Below are 24,671 nucleotides of genomic sequence, written 5' to 3' on the forward strand. Positions count from 1 at the left end.
CTTATTTAAAAAAAAAAAAAAGACTTTGACAAAACTGTCAAGATGGGCATGAAACAAAACCCCAGATCCAGATACTCCCAGAACATTGAGAAGTGTGGCATATGGGTCACATTTTGGTGTTCCAGGCCCATCTCTGCCAAATTGAAAAGGATTAAAAATATTTATTTTAAAAAGGAAGAGCAGTGGATCTGCTAGACGAGAATTGCACTCATAAGGTCTATATGCTGCTAATGATACACTGTTATACTGTAAGAAGTATAATTCAATTACTTTACACAAAAGCAGTGCAGTCTTTTTGTTTATAATTTACTTCATGTCTCTTTTTCCCCTCCTCAAGACTTCATTGTGGATTCAGTATTCAGAGTAACTAAATAGCTAGAACGTCTTTATCTTAAAGAAAGGGCTTGGTTTACATGGAAGGTGGTGTGACAGGAGTCCATGTGGATGCCAGCCTATTATGTGCAGAGGTATCATACTGACTGTCAGAAATGTCTGTTGGTGTGCCAGCGTCATACAGTGGAGATCCCGAGGAGGAGGCAGTGACAGAGTGAGGAAGGGGTGGATAGTGTGCTGTAGAGCCTCGCAAAAACTGGGAGCTCAGTCCATTGGCCATCCCACCTGACTGAGACACGGGTGTGATGGTGCTGTTATTCACAGACCACAAGTTGGGATACTGACTGTAAGAGAGAAGAAGGGTAGATAATATGGATTATTAATTAACCCAGTTTTCCCTGTCAGCTATGCAGTTTTACACCTCACAAAGCACATTCCAGGTGTGTTTTTACTCAGCTACTTTATGCATAGTGAAGAACTTTGGGAAGGTTCTTGCTACTTCAGTACACTAGAGAAGTCTCAGGCACTTAAACTGTGGATCACACTGATTTGCTCCAGCCAGCATGCTGTGAGGGTAAGAATCTACCCAAATCTTCCCAGCTCCCACCTCATGCCTCTACTTCCCCCACCCACACACCTATTAAAAAGTTCTTTACTGGGGGCCAGAAATAAAAAAGTTGATCTGTGAGAAAAATTTAAAGAGGATAAATTTAGCGTTTCCATTTATTATTTAGCTCTTACACAGCACTTTTCACCCATAGATCCCAAAGCACTTTACATTATCTCCGTTATCCCCATTTTACAGATAGGGCACCAGGGCCCAGAGGGGTGAAGTGACTTGCCCAAGGTCACACAGCAATTCAATGGCAAAACCAAGACGACAACCCAGTCTCTTGACTCTCAATCCAGTACCCTGGACTTTCTTGCCTTCCAAATGTAAAGACAATTTTGGGAGGGAGAAGAAGTGCTTGGGAGTACTTGCTATTTCAATAAATTTATGTTTAGTAAAAAAAGTATCTAGTATGTTGTATTACTAATATACATGGTGTATTTTAATAGATAAATGCTAACTTGCATATTTCATAAATAAGTGTGCCTTCCACGATACATGTATATTAGCAGAATATTTAGACTACAGATTTGAACTGCAAGTTGTTTAAAAAAAAAAAAAAAGAGGGCCAACCCCTGATCCTATTAAAGTCAATAGCAAAATCCCATCTGACTCCCCAATAACTTCTAGTTTGGGTTCCTAGGCAGTGGGTACAAATCCAACATCATATAACTTCTTTCAACAGGTGAGCCAATATTTTATCAAGATAATCATAAGTCTAAAAAAAAGAGACATGATGTACGTCCGTGACAGGAGGATGGTTTTCACTGAGCTCTCTTAAAAGCAATAAACAAGGGTGATTATTTAAAGGAATACTGTTTGCTTGATCTCTCACACTTGTCAAAGTGTTATTTTACTTACTGTTGTTACAAATAACACTTAAGATTCCTAGAACTGAAAGATGGGAGAAAATAATTGTTCCTTATTTCTCCATAAGTTTGCATTGTGCATTTGGCAGCAATGTGTGTAAAGTCAGTTTCATCATTTCTCCTGTATGGCCAGTTATTTTCACATATTTATAGGGGCTTTTCATATATCAACAGGGAAGAGAAAAGAAGCATTCAAAAAGGAAAATGCAACAATAAAGTCATAAATAGGCAGAGAGACTTAGACCTGGTCTACACCTAAAACTTAGGTCAATTTAACTATGTTGCTCCAGGGTGTGAAAAATTCACACCCCTGACAGATGTAGTTAAGCAGACCAATGCTCCAGTATAGACACCACTAGGTCAACGGAAGAATTCTTCTGTCAAACTAGCTACCACCTCTCAAGGGGATGGATTTACTATAGCAATGGAAAAACCCCTTCCATCGCTATATCGAGAGACTACACTACAGAAGCATAGCTGCAGGACTGCAGATCTGCCACTATAGCCCTTGTAGTACAGACATACGCTGAGAGACAGGTGTAGTACCTGAAACTACTTTTAACTCTTTACTTTAAAACTGACTAGATTTCAAGCTGACGATGACCTGTGCACTCCTTTTTTCAATTTAAAAAACCCAACGTACTCTAATTTCTGAAGATTTGGGGGGCTGCATTGCAAAGGGACTGAATCCTACCTGGAGCTGGTAGATGTGCCAGTGCTGTGACTCATGGGCAGCATACTAGTGTGTGTGGGAACTCCTAGACTGGACCAGTTGTCATGGGATTGGAGCATGGAAAGACAGGCCGAGGAATTATCAGCATAGGCTGCTGTGAAAAACAAGCAAGCACTTAACAAGCAGATCAGCAGTTAAAGTGAGGCACAATTCTCATTTTCAGTGCAGAGTATGGCTTTTTTATTACTGCTTTGCATATTATACACACACACACACCCCTACCAATTGTGTCAAACTATCAATTTTATTGGGGCTGTCGAATGGGTGATGTGCCAGTCTGCTATACGAGGTGCCCAAGTTCAGTTGCCAAAGCATATTTCACTTCCTACCTCCAGTAGTTCCTTACGCCAAAATGCTCAGCCTCTGATGAGGGGAGTGCATTATGTAGCTCTGTGGTAACTACAGGGCTAAATTAGCAATGGCCTCAATGCCATTCCACCCTCCACAGCCAGAGAAGGTTGCTGTGGCACATGAACTTAAGGGGAGGAGAAAAATCCTTTATGGGGGATGGGAGAAGAAGCAGGGCACACAGTGAAGTTAATTATTCTCATGGAATTTTATTTGAATTTGCAAAACCTATGCAAAGGTTCAAGATGCAACAAAAATCAACTACATGCAAATTTTCATCTTTAACACGCTTTACAGAGTTACGTATTGTAAGAATAGTCAGGCTATGGGCTGTGTCTGGAACAATTTGATGGTGACTATGTCACCTAACCTACATAATATTTTATAAAATTTAAAATATTAAGCTGTTGGTTTTTTTTAAAACAAACAAACAAAAACCCCTTTCAATACCTTTATTGGCCAGGAGAGAAAAACCATAGCAAGTCCTGGATGGGCAGTTAGTTAAACATCCCCTCCTTTCTTCTCATGGAAGTGCAATTGGATAGACATATGACACACCCAGTTCTGTCATCCTGACTTATTTTGAGGAGTACCTTACTACACATGTAGTCTTGTTGATTTCAAAGGGACTACACACTGATGAAGATGTTCCTCAATGTGAGTAATGGTGGCGGAACTAGGCCCTCAATAATTTACTTAGGTTATTGCCACTTGACTCCACGACCATAACTAGAAATCTATTCTATTCGCTTCCATTTCTTCAAGATGGTTCTTCCTCAAATTCTTCAGATACATATATTCCATCTTCACTTAAACCAAGTCCCCAAACTTCTCCTCTTGCACTCCCCCTTACCAGCAATAAAATGTGTCCGCACCCTTTTGGGCCAGGAGCTGAAAAGGGGTCCGGCAGCCAAGAGCAGAGGCTGAGGGCGGGGCCGGAGCGGGCTGGGTGGTGCTCCCTCCCCACCCCCTTGTGAGGGCTGGCCCAGACCCTGCCGTGCTCCTCGAGATGTTCCTCAAAATTCACTGACAAATATTGCCAGAATAAACCAAGCTTTCCTAGGCTAAAAATCATTGAAGTATTCCTTCATTTCAAGAGTCTTGTTCTACAGTAGGACACAGGGATAGAGTTACACAGAATTGTCTAATAACCTAACATTAGATAGAGCATTACAAAAATCTTACTTTTCCATTGTTAAGAGGCTAGAGAAACGGATTTACTTTTTGTTATTGCCTTTCAATCATTGTCACAAGCCCTCAGCACAAACTGAGCTACTGATCTCAGTTCAAATGACATTACGCCAGATATACACCGATATAATTTATCAAAATTTGGACCACTAGGTTAATTTCCCTCTTTAAACAGCCGCAGAATAATAAAAACTTACTTGGAGAGTTGTTTCTATGGGCATATGGATTGGGGTAAGGGGCAGAACGGTGATTCCTCAGCGATGAGAATCTTTCACAGCTGTGAGCAGAGGACAGTGATAGAGGTGCTCCAAATTGAGCATGAGGATTGGAGGGGGGGCACAGACTCCCAGTTCCAGGAATAAGCCAGCCACCTACTATGAGAAAGAGAGGACATTTCGTAGCACTGATACATAATGCAACAAGGCAGGCTATGAATGTTATGAGCCTTTTTAACACTATTACTCTGAAGTTAAATATTAGAGCTGGTCAGAAATTTTCCAACACAATGTTTTTCCATCAGAAAATGCCAATTGTCAAAAGTAAAATGTGGATACATGTCACCTCACATCAAAATTCATTTTGAAAGAAAAATTGAGAAAAAGGGCAATTTTAATAAAGGCAAAAAACAGGTTCCCTCCCAGCGCTATTGAATAACATTATTCAGGTTGGCTTCTCCCTGCCCCTGTGTTCCTAATTACACCTTAGACTATTAAAACTGAAATATTTTTAAAACTTTGCATTTTTTATCTTGTGTGTGTACGTTTTGTATATCATTCACTTTGGATGGTAAAACCACACTGGTTAATTTAATCTTTTGTGTATAGCATCTCTTTTTGGTTCTCCTCCATTAGCACAACATTGCTGTGCTTGGGGTTTCCAATACTGATGTGGGATGATGTTCAAATGCAAAAGAAAATGTTTTCATAGAATTTTTTTAAAAATTCTATTCCCATTATAATTTGTAAATGCCCTTTTATTCAAGTTGTGGACCTAATTTTTTTTGACAATGTCCCTTTAAAACCAAATTCAAATTAAAATATTAAAACAGTGACATTTTAGCCATCTGAAAACAAAAGAATTTTAAAACTAGTGCCTCCAATTTCCTTAGTGTACTTTAAAAATAAATTAAATAAACTGGTGAGTTTATTCTCACTATTTTTTTTTACCATTTGAAGTAAAACACTCCTTCCATTAATCTCCCCACAGATATTGCATTATTAATATCCAAGACTCATTGACTTGTAGAAAACTAATATGATTATAACATTTCACTACAGAATTTTTAAGGCAGTATTAATGTTTAATAAAAAATATTGTACACAATAAGAAACATGAAAAAACTACAAAACAATAATCATAAGAATCAGACACCAACAGAGCCGCCCGGGGAGGGGGGCAAGTGGGGCAATTTGCCCCAGGGCCCTCAGGGGCCCCCACGAGAATATAGTATTCTATAATATTGCAACTTTTTTTTATGGAAGGGGCCCCTGAAATTGCTTTGCCCCAGGCCCCCTGAATCCTCTCGACGGCCTGGACACCAATCATAGAACTGAAAGGGACCTTGAGAGTCCCTTTTAGTCCAGTCCTCTGCACTCAAGGCAGGACTAAGTATTATCTAGAACAAGGGTAGGCAACCTATGGCACGCATGCCAAAGGCGGCACACAAGCTGAATTTCAGTGGCACTCACACTGCCCAGGTCCTGGCCACCAGTCTGGGGGGCTCTGCATTTTAATTTAATTTTAAATTAAGTTTCTTAAACATTTTTAAAACCTTATTTACTTTACATACAACAATAGTTTAGTTATATATTTTAGACTTATAGAAAGAAATCTTCTAAAAACATTAAAATGTATGACTGGCACACAAAACCTTACATTAGAGTGAATAAATGAAGACTCGGCACACCACTTGTGAAAGATTGCCGACCCCAGATCTAGAATGTCATACTTAATCTACAGTGAGAGTTAACATATGCCTGCAAACAAACACTGGTGTCTGAATTTTACTCAGATACAACATACTACTAAATTGTAGTAGAAAGGAAGTACAAGAGAAGCTGAGATGAAAGATAAGGTATTTTTTAAAGTTATTTACTTAATAGAGTGAAATTAAACATACACTGTGAATACCCAGACTGTTGATTGTCTCCAACTTCATCCATCATATCTTTGTGATCACTTCTGTCAAAGAAGCCACATTTCATTAGTCAAAGAAAATGATTTGAAAGAAATGTGTTTTCACAAATATGTAATTTTTCTGCAAACTTTGTAACTGGGTTTAGTCAAGAATTCTCACCTTTCTTTTGCATCAAGGAAAGCCTTTGCAAACGGATTGTATTTAATTTTTAAAGCTGTGATCTATAAACAACAACAAAAATCTTATTTTGCAAGTGTTACTACTCATTATCATACAGTATTTAGGACCTGATCCTGCTTCTCTAAAGTTAGAGGGATTTTACCATTGATTTCAGGGGCAATAGGATTAAGGCCATAGTATGGACTTATGTAAAGTAACTAAACTGCATCCAAACATCTCAAATGTTAACAGTAGACTTGAAATTATTCTCGCTACAAAATTTAAAGACATCCACTGTCACTGCCTAACTAAGTTACCTGGTTTTATTATCCTATTAAGGAAACACATATGAAAGGGGATACACTAATGACAGTTATAAAAAGAGTTTTGGGTTTCTCGGTAGACCAGAATGAACAACAACAAATCTCAACTAGGATAATAAACTTAGTAACTTACAGTTTAATTGAAGTTATTTGAAAACAAGAGTCAGTTTTGAAAATGCCATTTCCAGTTAGTTCATGTATTATTATTTCATATACTTTAAAATGGTGAGTTTATTCTTACTGATTTTCTAACATTAGTAGTTAACTTTGATGAATTCCAAAGACTCTTTATAATTCTACTTAACAAATAAAGTTACAATATATAGGAAACAGGGAATTAGTGTTACTAATTGGGCTTTATTATTATTTATTTATTGGGCTTTATTATTTAATTTCAAACAAACTCACTTTATATACAATTTAAAATGAAACACAGAGAATTGAAAAAATGTTACATGACAAATATTTTGCTCCAGTGTCTTCCACTTTGCTAATTCAGAGGATATAAGTTCATGTAGGTTTCTTTCCCATTTTGTGCATACCTCCTCATTCTGATAAGCTGTCACAGCTATAAACTGGGTCTCTGGGAAGGAATGGCTGGTTATCATACGCTGAGGGCCACCAACTCTCACTATATGAATCCTAGGCTCATACTTGTGCAAGGAGTTCAACATGATCTGTAAATATATAATAGCACAGATAAGCATTGTCACAGTGGGATGCACATGTCTACAGTTACAGAGCACTATCTGATTTTAAAAAGCTAAGGCTGGATATTTTGGGGTGGGGGAGGTCCCAGAAATCAACAAACACTAGTAAATTCTAAAAGTGAAGCCTGACAAAAGATGATAAACATGAGGCAACTAAATTATCTGCCTAAATATTATCCGTCATTATATTTGGCAGGGCAGCCTATTGATAGATAGATAGATATGCACACTGGATTATCAAATAATTAAACCCTGAAATGACTATTTTAAAAAAATCCCCCTCTGCTTGGAAAGTTTCATCAGGACAAAAACAGTCCAGTTGGTTTGTCTAAAACTATAGATGATATTGATTACAACCCAGTGTCAACAAAACTGAAGAACAACTTTATAGATAATGTAGGGATCAAATGAAATCTAGTTCCCCTTTCTTGGTGAAATCTACTAGGCAGACTCCTTGGCCTGGTTTGCAGGTATATACGTCTGCGTTTTTATTTTTGCTCATAAAAAGCAACCGGTTTTTTTAGACCACTCCAGTACACTACATAAAATAAATAAACTCGTCCATTTAGAAGACCTGGCTGTATTTCCGACAGGTGAGAAAAGTCCCCACCTTTTACAGGGGCAGCCTTTGAAATGTGTCACAAGTTTACAGACAATGCTGGATAGGTGTCATCGGAGGAAAGTAGTCACACAACTGAGGCTGAGCTGCTTGTTACAGCGAGAGGCTCTGGAAAAGTTTTCTTCCAGCCCTGAATTTTAGCTACACCCTGATTGACTTGGGGGTGGGGGTGTCTCCTCCCTCCCCTCCCCACTGACTTCTGACACCCCGCAGACGGAGGCTGCGGGAAAGGGTCTCTGCTGCCCTAGCGCAGCGAACTAGCAACTTGCGGGCGCTATTTCTGGGCGCCCCTCCCTGGGGCTCCTGGCCGGCCAGGTCCCCGGGCGGCTCCAGCCCGGCACTCACCTGCCCCCCTCCATTGAGCTTGTTGGTGAGTTTGACTTTGCTGAAGGAAACCGGCGCCTTCATCCAGTGCGCTCCGAAGTTGGGCGAGTCCGGGTGGATGTAGACGCAGCTCGGGGCCTGCGGCTCGGGTTTGCCCCCGGGGACCCACTCCCCGTTCACGTACTTCCAGCGGTGGTTGTCGGCGGCCACGAAGTCCAGCAGGAAGGAGTACATGGCGTTGGGGTCCAGGCCGGACACGCTCACCTTCAGCACGGGGAACATCCGCCTGGGGGAGAGAGCAGGGCCAGGAGAGGCGCATTGTCCGGGGGAACTGCTCCCCGCCGCCGGGGGAGCCGGGCCAGGGCTCCTGCTCGCCCCAGAGCAAGGCCGATCGCGGCTCCGCTGTTTCACAGGACTCCGGGAAGCCGCGTTAGCGCCTCACCTGCCTCTCCCAGGCCTGGCCCTTGACCTTTCTCTGGGTGTCCCGGTGCAAAGGATCGGCCGGCCCTAAATCACCCCCCAGCGGAGCTTCAGGCCCTTTGTGCGGCTCCGGGCAAAAACTAATCGGACCCCACCTTCGGCTCCCGCTCGGGGCTGCAGCCTCCCCCGCTCCGGTGCCGCGTTGTGCAGAGGGGAGGGGGCTCCCAGCAGCATTGGGGGGACGGCACCCGGCCAACATCAGGGGGCCCCAGTAGCGGAAGCGGATCTGGGGTCTCCAGTCACATTACGGGGAGATCCTCCCCCGCAGGACTGGATTGGAGGGAAGGAGGGAAATCTACTGTACAAAGGGGGAGAAATAAATACCACCGGGGCGGGGGCAGGGGCGGGGGCAGAGTCTCCCGCAGCATTAGATTAGGGGGTCTCCAGCAGCGTGGGGGTAGCAGACTCGGCCCAACATAATGTTGCAGGGGGGATCCTTTAACTGAGGGGAGAGAACCCCAGCGGGACTAGAGGAGAGGGGCCAGAGGGGGTCTTCAGCCCCAATGGCTGTGCAATCATTTGGGGCTGCAGCGGTCTCCTGAAGCAGTGGGAGCTGGGCAGGGGGACCCCCGGGGTTGCCAGCAGTGTCCCCGACCCTACCTGCCGTTCTTGGTCACGATCATCTCGTTGGTGAGCTCCTTGAAGCGCAGCCACAGCTCATTCTCCTCCAGAGTGACTCGCAGCTCCCGCTCAGTGGGGTCCCCCTTCTCGCTGCCAGCCTGCAGCTCGTTTTCCACCGCGCTCAGGAGATGGTCCACCCGGTACTGCAAGCTCTTGCCGGAGCTCTCTGTGCCGGGAGAACTCATCCTCTCTCCTCCCCCTCCCCCAAAACCACTTACTGCCCAGCAGCCACCTCCAGCCTCAGGTCTGGCTCCAACTCCGGGTAGAAATGATCAGAGGCGATTCCACGCCGAACAGCCACGCGGGAGAGGAGGACCCCGAGGCTCCTGGGAGGGGGTCCTGGCTGCTTACAGTGGGAAGGATCCAGGCTGGCTGCAGTGTGGTGGCAGAAGGGTTAATCCACTTGACCTCTCTGGTCAGCGCGACTGGAACTGGCCAAGGGGACAGTAATTATACCCCCCCAATAAATATCCCCTGGTGACATCACAATGCCTGTGGGGGGGCTCCCCTGATTGGAGGAGAACCCCTTTGATGTGTCCGGCCGACCCAGCTGATTGGCTCCCTGCGGCCATATCAGAACGGTGCCCGGGGAAGCCTGTGATGTTAATTGCGGCCAGTGGGATTAAACACGGCTATTTTATGTAAATCTGCCCCCAAATGTTTGCACCTCTATCAAAGCCGCCGGGGTTGGGGCTTCAGCAGCCTAGGAGGAAATGGCCCATCTCAGCAACAGCCCCATAACCTGTGTGCAGCAGCCTCCTGCCTTCTCAGCAGCAGTCATTATAGGTACATTGACATGCCGCTCGCAACACAGGGCAGCAAACCCTAGAGATTTTATTTTACACACCATTCTAGACCAGCCAACCCTAGAAAGTAGACACCGCTAGCGCGAGTTATTATTTAGGCACTATTAAAAGCCCCCCTCCCCTCTCCCCCGCTGTTGAAGGTACGGTATTTGCAATGTATTTCTATTAGACATTTAAAGTATCACCTCTTAAAACAGAAACCTCACATTCACATTGTCACAGATTGTGGCATTCCTGTCTATATGACCATTAAAATTAGCATGAGGCCAATTTTAAGTCGACAAGAAATGTTTAAAAAGAATAAAAAAGCAACTAACCAGAAAGCACTTCTCTGAAATAAACCCTCAACCTCAATTTGATGATCTCATTGAACTATTACCTTCACACAACCTAAAGAATTTATTGACCACCTCAGATCATCTTTTAGAAGGACTGTAGCTCTGTCTCTTGCCACTAATCTCTATAGTACATGTGCATATTTAAACGACTGATGCTTACCACCATCTAAGCACACTAACATTTAAATTGGAAATATTTATAAACATTATATCGATACATTGACGCTTAGTTTCCCCCCACCCTTTATAACAAGGAGAAAATTGTATGTTTGGATTAGGAAAAAAGGGCTTTGTGTGTTTTAAATGAAAAACTTTCCAATCCTCGGAGTTTCAGTCAGTCTCACGGGCCAAGACGTAAATACAGAGTGAGAATGAATATTTTGAAACATACTAATGCTTTCGAACGGTTTGAATTCTCAGGAGGTGCTGCGATCTGTGGTGTGAGGGAACAGTTTATTACCTTTCTGTGAGAATCTCTGGATAGAGGGAGAGGGGGGAGAGAGGTGACAATGAGCAGGAAATAGTTCAATGGGGTCTCTTTAAACAATAACAATCGCTTTAAACAGGAGCAAAAGAAGGGGAGGGGAGGCAGTGCAGTGTAAAAATAAGGATTTCTCAAAAAAAAAGATTTCATGCAAACATACATTCAAAATACTGGATATTAGTTTTATTTGAACTGATTTAATGAGGTTTTTTTTAAGTTTGCTTTTTAAGAAAAGTTTCTCTGTTAATGGCAATCCCTTTGGAAGAGCAACAAGTTGAAACCAATGTTTAGTATGGAGAGCTATACTCAAAAATTGTTAATCTTGGGGATAGATAGATAGATAGATACGTTTTATGTACATGCACGCACATTTTATATAAACACATTTTTCACATTGATATACGCATCTTGATTGCAGGAATAAAACTGCTACATTAGTCACATTTCAAATACATCATCTATTCTGCACCCTTTTTTCATCTTAAGTTTAGAAATCAAAGTTGTATTTTTAAAAAGCTACATGAGGTGATCAAGTTAATGTTATTTTGCTCGACCGTTTTGCTTTTTTTTTTCATCGCGAATGCAAACATTCTCTGTTACTTTACGGAAATAGGGTGAAGACATTTCCCTACTTTGAGTTAGTCTTTGCACATGATTTTTAAAAAGCTTTGTAATCGACATGCTTTGCTTACTGAGCGCACCTAGTCCACTTCTGATGGGGAACGATCTTTCTCTGCAAGCAGGTTTTCAAAAATCGGGCAAGAAGAGTCACCGCTCTCAATATTTTCACTATATCCTTTCCACCAGCCGAACATCACACACTCGTTTTACTTACGGTGTTTCCTACAAAAAATAATACTTTACTTGTAAAAGGCATGAGCATTCAAGCTCAGAAATTCTATGCGAGGCTGTCAATCTGTGACAATCTGCGTTATTTTTTTAAACGATGAGATTTCTAACATCTTATCATCACACTGCAAAATCCTGCATCTCAAGATACTCTTAAAAGTAATCCAAAATGAGGGAGTCTCCCTCACAGCCCGTAATGCTTAGCAGCTCAGTTTAGATCTTTAAAAAATACCTCTCTCTGCTTTCGACACATTCTGATTTTTTGAAGTGTTCTGAAGTTATTTTTATTTTAGTGGATCCAGGGTAAGACAAATTTCGTTCTAAATTCTTCGGCAGATCTAATATGCCTGCAAATGAACCATCTGTAGAGCTGACACACCGTAATAGAGTCAAGCGGAATCGAAGGCGACGCGTCTGCTTTAGTGGATTTAGGTATGAAAGGGAAACGGGATTCGATCTGATTATATATTAAGATGGTTTGAAACTTAATAGAAACATTGTTATTGACGATTCGGAATTAAAATATTTCTAAGCAGGCTAATTCCTTAATTTTAAAGAAGAACAATACGTGAAAGGAAAGCTCCAATACCACTGGCAACACAAATGCTTTGAACATTATTATTAAATGTTGCATGTAGTATCACGAGATGTAATCATTTTCTCTAATTTACCATTCAAAAGGAAGATGGAGTTTATTTCACTTCGCATATTTCACTTTTATATTTGTTTTAGTGACTTCGCCATTTAGCCCCAAAGAACTAAGGAATATCCCAAGATTTAGCTGACACTTTTTAAACAGTCTTCCCGGATTTAAGTTAAAAATGATCAAAAGAATACCTGCAGGGTTTTTTTTTAAACAACATAAAAATGAGTGCAAACGGTGGGAGAGCTGTGTATGTTTTGGGAGGGATAGGGAAAATACTGATTTTTTCCTGGGCAGCTATTCGTGCCCTCTTCTTTATTATTATTTTCCCCCTCTGCCCTACTTCTCCTTTCTGATCTTAATTGCACTTTGGTTCTCAGGAGAGAAAACTCCCCACTTTCACAGCCTTTTCACCGAGAGCTGCAGTGCATGACAGTTTACAGCCAAAAACTTCCTCCAGCCGAACAGCTATAAAGACTCCCAATTTATAGCAATACTTTCCTTCTTACACTGGGCGAGTACCAGCTTCCAGCTGTTCCCCCTACGTTCCTGGGATCTGTCTGTCTGCATCTGCATTATCATCTCCCTAGGTGTAAGGTTATGTGAAGAAGACTGCCATGGAAATAATCGCAATCACGATAAACCGAGCATGCTATTATTATCCTCCCTTGATAATAACCAATACATATATAATATAGTCCAACTGAAAATGCTAAGAATCAGTGAGTAAATAAATGTCTGGAGTATTTGTTTTCCTACTTTTCAGCTTGCAATGCGGGATTATGTAGAATGTACACGATCCTTTCCCCCAAATCACTCTTCCTACCTCACAAAAAAAAAAATCCAGGATTGATTTAATGCAAACTTAAAAACAATCAAAAAGAGCAACAACAAAAACCGGGCTATTAATTAAATCGTCAAATTAAAGTGCAAATTAGAAGTGTCAAGATGTTCTAGCCCTTAAAAATAAACGTCTGTTTTCTCCTGACTAGTCTTAGACGTTTAAATGTAATTTCAGTTTATATTTACTGTATACTAGTTGAGTCTCTAGACAAGTCTGTTGCCTTCCCTTTGAAACTGAAGGCAAACATTCTGCTGATACCAACCAGTTCAGAATTACCGATGTAGAATATATGTGCTCGATAAATATGTAAATATCTTTTTAATTAGAAACCTCCCTTCCTTTGTTGTTGTAGTCTTGGTGTGCCTTTTACTGAACATTTTCTTCAAACCAATTAACATTTTACTTTAATTTTTAATGTAAATCAAGCAAAATTATTCACATTATTCAGAAATTCCCCAAATTTACTAACGTGTCCTAATCAAACTCAGGAACATATGTCCTAACTGGGACAGGTTCCCCTATAAACATATGTCCAAACTGTGAAAATGACAACGTACAAAAACCTCCAGTGTTTTGATGTATTTATTTTAGGTTCATAAAGATGAGTAATTATGTTTCATGCTCCTGTTTTTTAATTTTAGAGGCATATGACTGCTACCCTTTAGAAGTGTTCTTGTTTTTGTTTTTACATTTCAGAAAACAGTTGCATGTCAAGTAGCCAAACAGAGTGAAATAAAATGGTTTCTACTTTCTCACTTGGCGTTTTGGATGGTAGGGCATATGTAGGTGCCTGTCCTGCATTTTTTGATCACGGGCAAAACTCTCATTGATTCAACCAGAGCTTTACTTGAGGACTGCAAAGACCTCTACTTGTTTTTTTTAAGTCAGTGTAGTTACTTGAGGCCTGATTCTTCTCTCATTTAAGTCAATGACAAAACTTCCACTGATTTCAGGAGGAGCTGGAGTAGGTAACACCAATGGGGCGGGACCTAAAAATACTTGACACCCCCCTTACACAAGCTCTAAAGAAAAGCTGACTGAAAGATTAATTAACAGGGCTGGCAAGACAAATATATTTTGTTTTGAAAATAAGTAGCATGATTTCTTTCCTATTTTTTTCAATGCCACAGTAATCTTGCCTAGAAGTATACTTCTAGTTAAACGAGTATCTTTGCATAGGCCAGCTGGTGTAATTGGGATGACAGAAGAACCATCCACCACTGTAGTAGCCTATTTCTTTTAAAAGTGCAAAGAGGAGGCGGCATAATGGGTTGTGAAGGGTGGGGGAAGGAAAGAGGGATTCTTTACTCTTTAAACCTGCCCAGGATTATCATCTGTTTAAAAAAAAAGTCTATTTTGCTCCCGGTGGAGCCAATGGGAGTTTGGGGTACACAGAGTGCAAGGTCACCCCTATAAGTTTAAGGCTTTAACATACCTTCCACCTATTTTCTTATACCTCCACTGATCCTGATCTCTAACTCCAACTGAAGTCAATGGGACTTTTGCCTGCAAAAGGACATTAGGGTTAATTGAAAAGCTAGTGGTTCAGAGATCAAAAATATCTAATAATGCAAAAGTAGTGTTCATCTCTTCCTCCATAATAGTTCTCACAGTAAAAAAGTAATTTCCCAAAATATTTGGAAATTATAACTTAACAACCAGAATCGCCATAACAACACTAATCTGCATTTATAGGGCACCAATTCGCCATTGCCCTGAATCTTGTGCAGCTATATACACTAGTCTAAAGTGAATGTAAAAGGCTACCAAATCAAAATGGTAGTAATTAACACCCACTTTACACTGGTGTAAATGACTATACAAGATGTAAGGCTATAGTGAATTAGACACAGAGTGCCTCCATTCTCCGAAAGGGCATTTCAAAACTAGTGAATTTGATCAATTATTGTCATAAAACCAACATCATCTTGGCATTTAAATCTCACGGAACATTAAGACTTCTAGAAAGGGATTTGAAGCCTGAGAGCAGGTTTTGTAAAACAAAATTAATTTTCCTCTATTTTGTTTCTTCATCCTACTCTCTCAATACTTTTTCCCTCTGACTACCAACTCCACCACCAAGGTAAATATAAAATAGGAATATTTTAGTTGTGTATTATACAAAAGGCAATAAGAATTACAGTATTTGGTAGCCAGCTAAGTCCTGAGCATCTCATGCCTTGACTAGGGTAAGCACCTCCATGGCCTTAATGCTTGCAAACTTGCCCTTTTCAAGTCCCTTAGAAATGTTGCTGCTAAGATCATTTCCGTGGCTTGTTGCTTTGACTATGTCAGGGTCACACCATTGTGACAAGGTGTAAAGGCACTTCCTAAGTTCCAACATGTAAGAGGTTACAAGAACTTTCAGGTTCCTTGCCCACCCCATGGGTGATCTCGGTTGGCATTATAAAAGGAAAGTGGAAGCTGTTGCAGAGTGTGTATTCTGCCCTTCCGAGTTTGCTGAAAGCTGGAAAGGTCTGTGTTGCTTGTTACCAAGTGTTCTGCATTACTTTGATCCAGTTTTGGAATATTACCTGTTAATAAAGCCTACCCCGCGGAAAGAGACTTGAACTGAATTAGAATTTGGATGTTTTTTGAACTCCCTGCAGGTGTGTTTCTGCTTTTCCCCATCTTTAAGTCTCTCCGCTGGCTACCTCTTTTCTCCCACATCAAACACAAATGTCCTGTTCTTTCTTTCAAACCCCTTATGACTTCCCCCTGTCCTACCTGTCCAGCATTTTACCTTATCAGTGATGCCAACCTTGATCATCCGACTCTGCATGTGGTTCCTTAGGCATGGGAAAAGCCTGCAGTCAAAACCCATCAGCCCACCACTTTATCCTCATTCAAGTTCTTCTTCAAAACTCACCTCTTCCTAAGTATTCATTATGTTGAATTTGATAACAGCTAGGCAGTGAGGTGCAATTTATGATTACTGCTCAATTACACACATCATATTACCTTTTTTACTCTGCCCTTACCCTGAGCTGCTTGTTTGTCTCATCCATCTAGGGTGACCAGACAGCAAACTTGAAAAGTCGGGACAGGAGGTGGGGGGTAATAGGAGCCTATATAGGGAAAAGACCCCAAAATCGGGACTGTCCCTATAAAATTGGGACATCTGGTCACTCTGCATCCATCTGTTATTTCTTATTTTTTAGACTGCAAGTTTTGGGGACAGAGACTGTCACTTTCTTTATGTCTGTAAGACATCTAATACAATGAACCCTTATCTGGTTGACGTCTAGGCACTATGGCAGTATAAATGTTAAATAAATAAATATAACAACAATGACAACAAGGGGCCCAATTCTGCAAACCTTTAATCAGGTGGCTTACTGAGGGACTGGAGGCTGTAAAAATAGATAGACATGGTGGAAGGACCAGAACTCCACCAGGGGATGGGGTTGCAGTGGCAGCAACTTCACTGTAGGGTCAAGAGATCATAGGGGCCAATGCAGTGACATGAATGGGCAGTGCTTTTTGAAGAGTGGGCACTTACAGGAAACAGCAAGTCTGTAACAGCTCACTGAAGAAGTTCCCAGTAGATTTCTCAGGGCGCCAAAGTACAAATTAAGGCTGGCCCCTCCTCCCCACATTCAGAACTCTGATGGAGGACCAAATGGAATTACTACCTTCCCTTAAAGAGGATGAATACCCATTTTGAGCTCATAAACTTAACTGGCTCTTGGAGTTGTATTTTGCCCTACCTTGCGCCACTGAAGTTAGTCCTATAGGAAGCAATGAAGTCTGTTGGCAAGGGCAAGAGAATGGGAGTCAGGAACCCTGGGCTCTAGTCCCACCTTCTCCATGGACTTGTTTTGTGACCTTGGGCAAGTCTTTAATGTCTTTGTACTTCAGTAGGCCTTGTGATGATGTTTTCAAACCTTTGTAAAGTGCTTTGACATCAACAGAGGAAAGTTGCAGTAGAAATACTACTAATTAGTATTATACTACAATGTTATAATAATATACTATAATAATATTATTAACATCTATCCCAGTCTTCTGTTCTCTCAAACCAATTCACACGGAAACAAATATCAGGTAAGTTGGTTCTTAATGGTCTAAAACTTACTTTTCCGTATTTTGGGGGTTGGTTGTTGTTGTTTTTTTGGACTGATGGTCTGTTTCCCCCAATGTGCTCTGCCTACTGGATGCCCTTAGAACACTTGCCCTTCTTTTTTATTATTCCACCCCCCCCCTTTATACAGATGCCATTTTGGTTCATGGTTCCTTTACAAAAATCTGTACATCATATAAAGGCCTCTTTAAACCTTGTCTCGTCATCTAGCAGTTCATACATGTTCTCAGTACCAGACAATATATTTTGTTCTTGCTAAGGAAATGACAGATGAAACATAGGAACAAATGTCCATTTAGTCTATCTTGTCTTGTAATGACGTGTCAGTCATTACATAGGAAAGTGTAACCCTCTACCCTCAACAAAGGACTTAATCCTGCAGTGCTATTACCGCAAGGGTCATTTTCTTCCTGACCCCAGATGGTGACCTGTTTATGCTTTGATGCATGACGATTGATAACCCTTGTATTTTTATCCAAGCTGATTTAACTATAAATTCTTATTCATGTAAGTATCCGATCTTTTAAAAAATCTTTGCTAAACTATGAGCCTGCCTTTATCATCTAGCACAATCCACTGGGTGTTTACCACATTCCTTGCTTAATCTAAATACTTCTAGAGGTTGTTAGAAAAACATATTCCTCCCCCTGATTGGCAGACAAGAATCTAGACATTCCAAAAACTGTACATATTTAATTCATTTAGTTTAAATTAGTTGAGTTAATCAGTTCAAAGTGATTTACAAAGATAAGCACTAAATACTTGTTAAGTATTATTATCTTACATAATCGCCCCACAAGATCATTTCACTTTTGACCTACGGGTTCCAGAGGTCAAATTTCTAATTTATAGATAAGTACAATTAAACCGCAGTAAATTTGACAGCTACTAGTATTTCTTTTCATTCCTCCAGTCTGAGAGTTCTTCTTCTGCAAGTTTCCTTTCATTCTCTCTTGAGGGTTCTTATATTTCCAGTAGATACATGGTTTTTGTAGAGAGTGAATTATTAATTAAAAATAACAATAAGAATGTTAATACAACACATTCTCTAAAGTACAAGAAAATAACCTCATGAGTGCCCATCTCTACTACTTTTAAACTGAATTATGGGCAAAATATTTCACTAACCATTCCTTCTTCCTTTCCCCATCACAGGCACAGTTTTCTGATGATTGGGTAGTAAATGTTTGATTGTGCATCTCTGATACCATGAGGGGGTCTGATTCAAAGCCTACTGAGGTCAGTGAGAATTGTTCTATTGACTTCTGTGAACTTTGGCTCACTCCCTAGTTGAAACAATAGTGGTATGTACAAAGCTTAAAGAAAACTCTGTGCCTTGTTCTGACATTTTCTTTGCAGTTGTGCATGTGAATTATGCACAGAAAGAGAAGAAACATTGACCCCCCAATCACCTCTACATAGTCCAATATTCCTAACAAGTCCAATTACAAGAGGTATTTGTCATTTGCAATGCTGTTGCTAAGTGCATTGGTATCCCATGCCCTGCACACCTTTCCCAAATGAGCTCTAGAATTCTTTATACCAGCTGCATTACTGCTCCAAAGAGTCTCAGGGTGGTGAGCACAAAAGATCGAAGGATTCTGAGGCACTTAATTCAAAGTAGGAATCTCACTACAAAGCACCTATAAATACTTTAGTTTGATTTAAAATTAAATTCTTCCCCATGTACTGTGGTAACTTAAAGTGAGATCTGCTAAAGCACTTTAGCTAACAGTCTCCTGGTTTAAACAGGAGGGAGCTGTTGGCAAGGTATTTTCATTGAGAGGCCTTCAACTATGGAGCTTGCTTCCCTCTTCTTGTAACAGAGTTACATGCTGCAAGTCCCATCTGTTCTCCCAGTTTTATGAGGAAGGACTAGGTTAAGCAGGGTGGTACTTGTTAATCTGGGGTTGAATGAGATGGGTGAGGAAGAATTTTTGAGCTGATATTTGTTTATTTTGTCTATTTTGTATTGCATGTGCGCCTACAGTAAAAAGATATTCACATTAAATGAAAATGAAACAGATACGTAAAATAATTTTTTTTTATCTCAGCAAGAAACTATCCTGACATCTATTTAGACATTCTATCCCAGAGGCAGTTGTCTATGTCATCTGTCTAATACTAAATCTGAGCTCTCAAACTGGGAGAACCATATTTCTTTTTAAAAATAATCTAGGGGGAGATTTTCAACTCTGCCTAAAACTGTAATTTAGGGTACTTTGACTACTCTTAAAATTCCTTGAAAGAAGATGATGTACATATAAGAAGTCACATTTTATTTTATCTTGCTGAGCTTTGAGGAGGAGATCTCTCCAATTTTTGTAAACCTAAGTAGCTTTCCAAAAAAAAAAGTGTAGCTTTAGTTTCAAGGTGTGGAATCTTTCCTTTTGGAAAGGACTCTACTTAAATAAGTTCCTACATGGGCATGGCTTTGACAAAATTGATTATCAGACTTGAATTCAAGAGTTCCATTCAAGATAGAGGTCTCCCCACCTATCAGCAGTAAAAAATTAACATATACATACAGTAAACAGATTTGTTAATTCCATTAAAATATAAACTGCAGTGATTTAGGTCTTATTCACTCAGCAGGGAAGCCTCAAGATTAGCTAAGGTTTTCCCATTGTTTTAAAATCTCCAATAAGTTTTCTACCTCTTTGACATCTAAAATACAATAGAGTGTGAAAATAATTTCAGACGCCATGAACTAAAATATCACAAGATTATAAAGTCATGGTGTATATTTTAGATCATGAAACTGGATCTGCAGCACATCATCTTGTTAATTGTGTACCAAATCTAGGGTGACCAGATAGCAATCGTGAAAGACCGGGACGGGGGTGGGCGGGTAATAGAAACTTATATAAGAAAAAGTCCCCAAAAATGGGACTGTCCCTTTAAAAATGGGACATCTGGTCATCCTAGCCAAATCAATGCCTGCCTAACAGCTGAATCCTACAGTTTTACTCAGGAAAAAATTCTCTTTTTTTCTCAATGGCAATTTTACCTGAGTAAGATCTGCATGGCTGAAACTGTATCTAAGACAAACTTTGATCCATACAAATCTTATCATTTTGTTCTCAGGGCATCAATGGAAGACTTAAGCTGTTATGAAAATCTTCGTATTTGTAAGGATGTTGCCTTTTTGTACAGGAGATTACATATGACATTATTGATTAGCTTCATAGAACCTGGATCATAGTTTATTTGCTCCTTGATATGTTATCTCAGGGCAACAATCTTTTCTTTTTTTTGTTTAAATTCCTTGTGCAAATGATGTGCTGCTCTGATTTTCAGCAAGATTCTTAGTATAAAGATAGCAAGGTGGCTGTGATTTAGATATATGAAGCCTTCAAAATTGAGCTCTCCTGAAAGGAATTTATCAACTCTACAGAGCTTCTTGGTTTTGTCCTTCTGCCTTTTCTGTAAAACAGTTTGTATTGCCACAGGGAGGTTTCCGAAAAGGGTTTTTTTGTTTTTTGTTTTTTTTTGAGGAACCTCGAAATCTCCACCTTTTGGCTGTCTCAAGTACATGTCTGCCCTGAAGCTCAATATGATGCAATTAATGAACAGCCATCCTCCTCCCTCAGCTCTTCCTTTCCTTTCCTGAGACAGATGTGCTGACAGTATGGCACCTTCTTTAAAGGAATTCAGTTTTATGGAAGGTGATCTTTGGCAGGAAAGTATAAGTGGCTAAAAGCTTTTGGCTGCCCTCTGTATTCCAACTGTTGTTTGCAGTGTTGTTGTAGCCGTGTTGGTCCCAGGATATTAGAGAGACAAGGTGGTTGAGGTAATATCTTTTATTGGACAACTTCTGTTGGGGAAAGAGACAGGCTTTAGAGCTTACACAGCGCTCTTCTCTAGGTCCTGAAGAGGAGCTCTGTATAAGTTCGAAAGCCTCTCTCTTTTACCCACAGAAGTTGTCCAACAAAAGATATTACCTCACCCACCTCATCTCTCTCTATTTGAAAGCAGTCTCACCAGCTCTCATTCCAAATACCTATGGAGAACCATAGAAACTAGAGATGGAAAATACTTATCTTGTGAATCTTCTAGAAGCCAGTGCAAGAGTGTTTCCTATAATATATTCTTTGTCCAGATGACTTTTAAATGTCTTGTATGCTGGAACTCCCATTAATTCCCTTAAGAAAATATTCTCATAGACTAATATATATTAGGAATTTTTTCTGATAATCAGACTACATTTTTCTTTGCTTAACTTCATCCCATTGCTCCTAATTATACCGCAATGGACCACCTTTGTATTTACATCCTTCAGAATAATACAATGCCAATCTCTCCTCATTGAAATTGATCCTTAAAAAAACACTTTTCTTTAAAGGCCTGTCAACTTTAACTCCTCAATTGAAACTGAATTGTAAAGCCGTTAGATAACAGACAAAATACTTGAGTAACTTTAAGTTACAAATGAACATTCAGTAAAACATGTAACATAAAAACATAAAAAATATAAGGTCAATATTTTTAAACCCGGGAGCCTAAAGTTAGGCAGGTAAATGAGATATCTGTTTTCTTGGGGAGTCAAGTGGAGCTGAGGGTACAGTACTTTTGAAAATCAGGCCACTTAGGCTATGTCTACACAGAGATAAAAAACCCATGGCTGGCCTGGGTCAGCTGACTCAGGCTTACAGGGCTCAGGCTCCGGGGCTGAAAAATCACTGAGCAGACAGAGGGTACGTCTACACTACGGGACTATTCCGAATTTGCATAAACCGGTTTTGTAAAACAGAATTTATAAAATCGGGTGGAGCGCGGCCACACTAAACACATTAAATCGGTGGTGTGCGTCCATGGTCCGTGGCTAGCGTCGATTTCTGGAGCGTTGCACTGTGGGTAGCTATTCCCTAGCTATCCCATAGTTCCCGCAGCCTCCCCCGCCCCTTGGCATTTCCGGGTTGAGATCCCAGTGCCTGATGGGGCAAAAATCATTTTCGCGGGTGGTTCTGGGTACAGCCTCACCCCTCCCTCCCTCCCTGACAGCGGCAGACAACCGTTTCGCGCCTTTTTTGCTTGGTGAACCGTGCAGACGCCATAGCACAGCAAGCATGGACCCTGCTCAGCTCCATACCGCAATCGTGGATGTTTTAAACACCTCGCGCACTCTCGTGCAGTATATGCTGAACCAGGACCTTCGAACCGAGGCGAGTAAGAGGCGGATACGGCAGCGCGGCGATGACAGTGATGAGGACGTGGACACAGAATTATCTCAAACCGCGGGCCCCGGCGCTTTGGAGATCCTGATGGTAATGGGGCAGATTCTATCCATTGAACGCCGATTTTGGGCCGGAAACAAGCACTGACTGGTGGGACCGCATTGTGTTGCAGGTGTGGGACGATTCCCAGTGGCTGCGAAACTTTCGCATGCGTAAGGGCACTTTCATGGAACTTTGTGACTTGCTTGCCCCTGCCCTGAAACGCCATAATACCAAGATGAGAGCAGCCCTCACAGTAGAGAAGCGAGTGGCGATAGCCCTGTGGAAGCTTGCAACGCCAGACAGCTACCGGTCAGTCGGGAATCAATTTGGAGTTGGAAAATCTACTGTGGGGGCTGCTGTGATGCAAGTAGCCAAAGCAATCACTAAGCTGCTGCTACGAAAGGTTGTGACTCTGGGAAACGTGCAGGCCATAGTGGATGGCTTTGCTGCAATGGGATTCCCTAACTGTGGGGGGGCGATAGATGGAACCCATATCCCTATCTTGGCACCGCAGCACCAGGGCACCCAGTACGTAAACCGAAGGGGTACTTTTCAATGGTGCTGCAAGCACTGGTGGATCACAAGGGACGTTTCACAAACATCCACGCGGGATGGCCAGGGAGGGTTCATGACGCTCGTGTATTCAGAAGCACTACTCTGTTTAAACGGCTGCAGCAAGGGACTTACTTCCCAGACCAGAAAATAACAGTTGGGGATGTTGAAATGCCTGTCGTTATCCTGGGGGACCCAGCCTACCCCTTGATGCCATGGCTCATGAAGCCATACACAGGCAGCCTGGACAGTGGTCAGGATCTGTTCAATTACAGGCTGAGCAAGTGCAGAATGGTGGTGGAATGTACATTTGGCCGTTTAAAGGTGCGCTAGCGCACATTACTGACTCGCTCAGACCTCAGCCAAACCAATGTCCCCTATGTTATTGCTGCTTGCTGTATTCTCCACAATCTCTGTGAGAGTAACGGGGAGACCTTTATGGCGGGGTGGGAGGCTGAGGCAAATCACCTGGCCGCTGATTACGCGCAGCCAGACACCAGGGAGATTAGAAGAGCACACCAGGAAGCGGTGCGCATCAGAGAAGCTTTGAAAACGAGCTTCATCAATGGCCAGGGTACAGTGTGACTGCTGTGTTTGTTGATGAACACCCAACCCCCTTGATTGACTCAGTCCCTGTAAGCAACTCCCCCTCCCCCTTCGAGTACAGCTTACTTATGCAAATAAAGTCACTCTCATTTAAAAAGCATGAATTCTTTATTGATTCATTATAAAAAGAGGGAGAGAAGTAAGGGTGTGCTTTGGGAGGAGGAAAGGAGGGATGGAGAAGGCCATTAAAAAAAAATTCAGAGTAACGGCATCCTTCTGGTTGGGCTGTCCACGGGGGTGGAGTGGGCGGGTGCACGGAGCCTCCCCCCACGCGTTCTTACACGTCTGGGTGAGGAGGCTAAGGAACATGGTGAGGGGGGAGGGTGGTTATACAGGGGCTGCAGCGGCACTCTGTGATCCTGCTGCCGTTCCTGATACTCCACAAGACGCCGGAGCATGTCAGTTTGATCACGCAGCAGCCCCAGAGTTGCATCCCGCCACCGCTGATCTTCCTGCCGCCACCGCTGATTTTCCTGCCGGTCTTCCTGCCGCCACCTCTCATCTCGGTTGTCCCTCCTGTCCTCACGTTCATCCCTCCTGTCCTCACGTTCACTGGCCTCTTTCCTGTAATTTGAAACCACGTCCTTCCACTCATTCAGATGAGCTCTTTCATTGCGTGTAACTTCCATAATATCCGAGAACATCTCATCTCGCGTCTTCTTTTTCCTCCGCCTTATCTGTGCTAGCCTTTGGGATGGAGGAGGGACGCTTGAAAAATTTGCAGCTGCATGAGGGAGATAAATATTTAGAAAGATACATTTTACAGAACAATGGTTATACTCTTTCACA

The 24,671-nt window shown here is 41.5% G+C and overlaps 1 protein-coding gene across 3 annotated transcripts; it reads right to left on the minus strand.

Moving 5' to 3' along the window:
- Nucleotides 1-233: 233 nt before the first annotated feature.
- Nucleotides 234-9,903, minus strand: TBXT (T-box transcription factor T). Of its 3 annotated transcripts, none has more exons than XM_045010742.1 (8): nt 9,437-9,903; nt 8,378-8,642; nt 7,246-7,380; nt 6,381-6,442; nt 6,204-6,265; nt 4,282-4,458; nt 2,507-2,636; nt 234-677 (listed from the first exon to the last, which is right to left on the minus strand). In XM_045010742.1, exons 1-8 carry the CDS (start codon nt 9,640-9,642, stop codon nt 410-412), a joined length of 1,305 nt encoding a protein of 434 aa, XP_044866677.1. In that variant the 5' UTR covers nt 9,643-9,903; the 3' UTR covers nt 234-409. The 3 variants fall into 3 exon arrangements, with proteins under 3 accessions (XP_044866677.1, XP_044866678.1, XP_044866676.1); XM_045010743.1 differs by having other exon boundaries at nt 239-677; nt 2,507-2,639; nt 6,204-6,262; XM_045010741.1 differs by having other exon boundaries at nt 242-677; nt 2,507-2,639.
- Nucleotides 9,904-24,671: the final 14,768 nt, after the last annotated feature.

Source organism: Mauremys mutica, chromosome 3, assembly GCF_020497125.1.
Source record: "Mauremys mutica isolate MM-2020 ecotype Southern chromosome 3, ASM2049712v1, whole genome shotgun sequence".
Classification (NCBI taxonomy): domain Eukaryota; kingdom Metazoa; phylum Chordata; order Testudines; family Geoemydidae; genus Mauremys; species Mauremys mutica.